Source organism: Vigna umbellata, chromosome 9 (genome assembly GCF_029865625.1).
Source record: "Vigna umbellata cultivar VRB3 chromosome 9, Vumbellata_1.0, whole genome shotgun sequence".
NCBI lineage: Eukaryota > Viridiplantae > Streptophyta > Magnoliopsida > Fabales > Fabaceae > Vigna > Vigna umbellata.
In genome coordinates, this window is record NC_142173.1 from 24,276,589 (window position 1) to 24,283,097 (window position 6,509).

Here is a 6,509-nt window from a genome sequence, read left to right on the forward strand (position 1 = left end):
TAACTTGTGTTTGCGAGGCCTGAGAATAGGGAGAAGAAAGGTCTGCTATTCCTAAAAGGGCTTAGTTGACCATTATATTTTTTTTTCTTCTTTTCTTTTTCTTAGATTTTTTGTTTGTTATCATTTTAACTAAAAACACACACACACACACACACACACACACACACACACACATATATATATATATATATATATATATATATATATATATATATATATATATATGAAATAAAACTTAAACAGCAAAAAGAAACTAACATAAAAAGGAATAAAAAGAAATAACTCTAAATAATAAAATGTAAAAATAAAATAAAATAAAGTAAAATAAAATAGAACAAAACAAAGTAAAATAAAATTAAAATTAAAATTAAACAATACAAAATGAAACAAAATAATGAAAAGATATAAAATAAGATAAAATAAAATAAAATAAAGTAAAAAGTACAAAACATATTACTTACTCACCTGGACGAAATTGGGTGTTGACAGCTGCCCCTCTTTACTTAGATATTACTAGATAATATGAAAATTTAAAATTTTCATATTATCAAAGTAAAAGCTAAGTAAAGATAGAAACACTAATTTCGTCTGGGTTTCAAAGGAGGCGAAAAGAAAGAGGATTAGTACAAAGCAAATTCAAGAAAAAGGTGAGATTGTAGAAGAATTCGACTATTTCCTAGAAGAGGACAGAAACGGAAAGAAAAACATGAGCGTAGAATGCCAGGTAAACTGGGCTTTGGAGCCAGTGTGGAAACTGGGCTTGTGGGCCAGTGTAGAAACTGGGCTTTGTGGGCCAGTGTAGAGACTGGTCATTGGGGGCCAGTGTGGAAACTGGGCTTTGGGGGCCAGGGGAAACTGGGCTTTGGGGGGCCAGTGTAGAACTGGACTTGGGGCCAATGTGAAAATTGGGCTTTTGGGCCAGTGTGTAAACTGGGCTTGGGGGCCAGTGTGAAAACTGGGCTTAGGGGCCGGTGTAGAACTGGGCTTGGGGGCCGGTGTGAAAACTGGGCTTTAGGGGCCAGTGTAGAAACTGGGGTTTGTGGGGCTAGTGTAGAACTGGACTTGGGGCCAATGTGAAAATTGGGCTTTTGGGCCAGTGTGAAAACTGGGCTTAGGGGCCAGTGTAGAAACTGGGCTTTGTAGGCCAGTGTGAAACTGGGCTTTGGGGCCAGTGTAGAAACTGGGCTTGGGGGCCAGTGTGAAAACTGGGCTTTAGGGGCCAGTGTAGAAACTGGGCTTTGTTGGCCAGTGTGAAACTGGGCTTTGGGGCCAGTGTAGAAACTGGGCTTGGGGGCCAGTGTGAAAACTGGGCTTGGGGGCCAGTGTGGAACTAGGCTTTCAAATTTTGAAATTCTTGAAACTTGTAATTTGTGAAATGTTTTGTAATTTTGATAGGAAATTGATTTTTGAAAAGACATCAAGGTGTTGAAACCTTTCATTTCAAAGTGTTAAAATCTTGATGCGGGATAAGGATGTCAAGACCCTGATATGAGAGAAAAATTTTGACCGACATGAAACAATATAGGTTGAAAGAGAAAGTCTGAATGTTATTCTTTTTGTGTTTTTGAAGAAGGATTCGATAACCATTCATATGAATGAATAGGGTTTCGATTAGAAAGACTTTCTTTTTGAGTGGATTGATGCCACATATGAAAACATTTGTTTTGTTTTGTGTTGTTTTTTTTTTCTTGAGTCAAACGTCTTACTTGTAATCATCAAACTGGTCATTATTTCCAATGCTTCTAAAAGTGAGGAATGTCATACATCCGAGATCTAACTTTGAGATTATTACATTTTGACTTTTTCTTTCGAGACATCAATGCACACGTGCTCGAATTTATTGGCAAGTGAAGAAACGAGAGCTGTTTAGAATGGCTTGGAAGAGAATGGGATAGCCATGCGGGCATGTCACCTCATATGCTCCTTAAAGGAGGTGAGGTCCGAAGCGAACACGAGGTACTTAAAAGTTGCCCCGGTTTGGTGTAATGAGTATGGTGACGAATCCATGATAATTCAGGTGGAAAATTCAAGTAAGATCTGCAAAGGCGTGCGGTGAGATCCACCAAGCTGCCCCAGTTTTTGTTGTTGTTGTTTTTTTTGGCATGGGATTCTGTTTGGAAGAGGTAGTGGGCATGAAAGGATCGGCTAAAAGGATGGCCCAATTGGTTTGATTTTCTGTTGCATGCTTTTGCCTAGTTGGCTAAGAGATCCCTTCTTCTTGAGACATTACTCTTTTTTTCATTCATTTTCAAAGTTTTTTGTCTCTTTTTCTTTTTAACACATTGAAAGTCATTTCGCCTTATCGCAAAATTAAGCTTCATGAAAACGTGAGCAAACATTATTCAATCTGTGTGGACTTTATTTGGCTTGTAATGTGGCTAGGGCTAGAAGGTATTGAAAGAAAGGGTTAAAGGCCCAAATGAATGCTTATCGGATACATTTTTTGAAACAAAGGTTGTCATCTAGCATTGCGTCAACTATTTGACCTTTTGAGCACTTTGTTTTTCTTGAATCTCCATTTTTCATTTTTTTTTCATCATCACTTTGTGATTTTTTGTTCCTTTTGTTTTTTCTTTGTTCACTCTTCTTGATGAAATTTCTTCGTTTGATCATTGAGTGTTCTTCATTTGCATCATGAGTTGACTCCTACCTGATGACAACCCTTACTTGGGGTTAATTTGAAAAAAGAATTCATTTTTGGCTCAAACGGGGTAACAATGGTTATATTTTTTGCTTTTTGGATAAAGAAAAATGGCCACACATCATTTCAAATTCTGATTGCTTTATTTTCAAAAGATTAATTCTACAACTAGATGACCTCAACATGAGTTCTTTTTTCCTTTCTAGACTGCCCTTTCGGGTTTTCAATCTAGTGGGCTTATTCTCTTTTTGGAAGTTCTTTTGTTTGTCTCAATGGATTCAGGGATCACCCAACTAGCACAAGCGAGAGTAATTTTGGTCAGACCAATCTGCCCCAGTGTAAAGGTTCACTTTGTTAGTGAGGGCAGTGATAGTGTTTGTTGGGGAAAATCCTTTATTTTGGAAAAGGTAAATGGTGAAGGTTTTCAAGCAACATGCGCACAAACGTCTCGAAAAAACGTCAAATTGTTATTTTTGATTCAACATTTGTCCTCGAAATAATCTGACACTGCAACTTTTGTTTTCGATTATCATTTTTTTATTCCTTTTTTTTTGCTATTTTTGAAAAACAAGAGTTTGACGATTTACAAGAAAGACGAGTGACTCAAGATTGTCTTCATTTTTTTTTGTTTTTTTCATTTTGTTCTTTGCGGCTTTCGTTCTCTCTGCGACACCCTATTAGGACATGATTTCCAGTAAACCTTGGAGATACCTCGTAATGAAAGTTCACATTAAAAGTCAAGGATGAAAGCAAAATATCAATGAGCATAGCCCTTATAGCAAGACAAATCAAAACATGAGCAAAACAACATCAATTTCGCCTTTTACAATAACCTATGCTTTCCTAGATAGTCCTAGCGTCCTTTTTATTTGTCCACGGCATTTGTAGATGGGAACTCACGTCTTGCCTCAATGTTGGATTGACTTTCTTCAAACTTTAAACATCCTGAATCGATCAAAGATTGCACTTTATGCTTTAGAGCCCTGCATGCCTCTGTTGAATGTCCACAAGCTCCTTCATGATAATCACACCTGACATTTATGTCATAGTTCTTTGGATAAGGAGGTTTTATGGGCCTGGTGGGACAAACCTCTATGAGGTTATTGCGGAGAAGATCTGGCAGTAGTTCAGTGTAGGTCATGGGGATAGAAGTGAAATTGACGACCTTCTCATTCCGATTGTAATGTCTCCGCTCCATGGCTCGATTGGACCCATAGGCACGCGACATATGGAAATAGGCAGAAAAATGCGAATTTGCTTTTGGTTCTCTATTTTTCTTATGCTCAGGACCATACTCATTCAAATTCGCTACCAGATTTGGACCTAGTGCAATTTTTCCATTTCTCATGTCGCTCTCAACTCTTTCTCCAATTACTACTATATCAGCAAAACTCGAGGAGACACTGCTTATCATGAGTTCATGAAATGGTGGTTGTAGAGTATTCAAAAGTATGGTAGTCATCTCCTTGTCGCTCAGAGGCGGTTCTACTTGAGCAGCAATTTCTCTCCACCTTTGGGCATATCCTCTGAATGATTCAGACTCTTTCTTCACCATGTTCTGCAGTTGTACTCTATCAGGTGTTAGATCTTTACTATATTCATATTGCCCTAGGAATGCATCAACCAGATCTTTCCACGAGTAGATGTGAGTAGTTTCTAAGCGCATGTACCAAGTTAGAGCCACACCAGTTAAACTTTCTTGGAAGCAGTGAATCAAAAGTTTTTCATCATGGACATAAGCTGCCATTTTTCTACAGTACATGGTTATGTGGCTCTTTAGGCAAGTATTTCCCCGATATTTCTCAAACTCTGGCAACTTGAACTTTGGAGGTATCACCACATCAGGAACTAAACATAGTTTTCTAGCATCTCCAAATTCAAAACTTCCTTCGCCCTCTATGGCTCTCAACCTCTTCTCGAGCATTTCTAATTTACCCTTGTCGTCCTTAAAATCTGCTGGTGTAACGACATAAGATGTTGACTTCATCTCGGGGTTTTCTTTAATTATCATGCTCTCAATACCTGGTTGGATCGTCTTCTCCGGAACTGTGAAAGTGGTTGCCCCAGGCTCGTTATTATCTTAGGCCTTTTGAGCGTCAAGATGTTCCAAGTCCACTACTGAGGGTGGAGTGTAATTCGGGGGAAGACCATAAGAAGGGAAAGTTTGTGCCTCTAGAACTCTTTGTTGTGGTCGTTGTGCGCACGAATCTCCAAGGCCTTGTAAGGCATTCAGCGCCTCTAAGATTTGACTCATTTGTCCCTTCAGCTGTTGGATATCGGCTTTCATCCCCTCTTGAACTTCTCCTTGGTTCTCCATGATTTTTCCACTGGTTCGTGTCCCTTAGGGTGTTTTGGAGACTTAGCCGTATTATTATTTTTAAATCTGAATTTCATTAGATGAAATAAATTAAGAAAAAGAAAATAAAATCGAAAAGAAAAGAGAGAAAAGACAAAGTAACACGATTACTATAGTAAGAAATTATAAAGATGTGAAAACATTGCCAAATGTATAATCTGGAAATTAACATGAAACAAAGTCAATAGGGCAGTTCATCCACAACATTTAAGTTCACCACATGTGAGGTATGCAAGATCACGATCAATTATCACGAGCCTCAGCCATCACATTCTTCATTTCTCTCATCAGTTTCTTGCAGTAATTGAGGAAAATTTCGACCTTCTTGGGCGGGTTAAAGATCGGCATTATAGATTCAGCATCAACTAATAACTTAGGGACATCCTTAATGGCTTCATTAGCAAGGGAAGCTAGTTGTGAGAAACTTCTCTTCCAGTTTTCTATAACTCGCCCTTGTTCAACGGTATACTCCCTCATCTGATTCATCAACTCTTGATGTTTCTTCTCTGATTCAGCCCGATGCCAACGTTCCTTCTTCAGTTTTGTTGTCACTGCATTCGCCTGTTGTTCGACATCGTTCATTCTAATATGCATTTTGCGCAGCTCCTCTAGTGCTTTTTGCTTGTCCCTCTGGAATTGGTCACACAATTGCTTCGTAACACGCTCTGATATCTCAATTATACCATATTCCCGGTCTTTCAAGGTTAGCTCAATGTTGGCCGCTACCAGCTCTTGCTTTTGTCTTTTTAACAACTCCTCGTATGCTTCGCTGGTTTCCACACTATCTTGCTTAAGACTCACGTAATCATGTTGTAGGTTCTGAAGATTACTGGTCAACTTGATATTTTCTAGTTTCATTTGCTCGAGTTCTGCCTTCAACAGTTTTACTTCCTCATTTTCAGCCTCATGAAACTGTTTTCCATAATCTAGGTTAGAAGAAATTAACTTGAAAGGCAACTTCACTGCCCTAACCCTCTCTGCAATCCAATGGCTGTAAGGAATTCCTTCATCGATAGTCCATGGTCTGGGGTCCCTTTCTGCACGAACAATGTTGCCCCAAGCATTCCTAACTTGATGAAGCACTTCAGCAAAGGTTCCTTCCTCATAATAGATCCGCAATATGGCAAGAGATGCAGGTGTAGGTGATCCTCTCATAGGACGCCCAAATTGCCTTTGTGCTAACACAGGATTGTAATTAATACAACACCTGATACCCATGAGGGGTACATTAGGGTACCTCCCGCAATGATATATGATTTGTGATCTACGCTGCCAAGGGACACACCATTTAATCTGCTCCTCATTTAAACTTGCACAAAGTTGCGCCCATTCATTTGCCCCTTTCACATTTGGTTTACACTACAGTAGCTCATCCATGGGACACGTGACATTCAAGGCGTCCTCACTCACACGGGAGATGAACCACGTATACAACACTGGTAGACAGCATAACATTTTTCCTCCCTTTAGCTCATAACAACGATTAAGGGTCCCATAAACTTCAGCCAGGAT

At 39.1% G+C, this 6,509-nt stretch overlaps 1 protein-coding gene across 1 annotated transcript; it reads right to left on the minus strand.

The window, feature by feature from the left end:
* Nucleotides 1-3,506: 3,506 nt before the first annotated feature.
* LOC148192993 (uncharacterized) lies at nt 3,507-4,628 on the minus strand. Its single transcript, XM_088099330.1, has one exon. The coding sequence runs from the start codon at nt 4,626-4,628 to the stop codon at nt 3,507-3,509; it is 1,122 nt and encodes a 373-aa protein (XP_087955456.1).
* Nucleotides 4,629-6,509: the final 1,881 nt, after the last annotated feature.

Coding starts and splice junctions, on each gene's coding strand:
- LOC148192993 (XM_088099330.1), bottom strand. CDS start 4,628: ATGAAGTCAACATCTTATGTCGTTACACCAGCAGATTTTAAGGACGAC.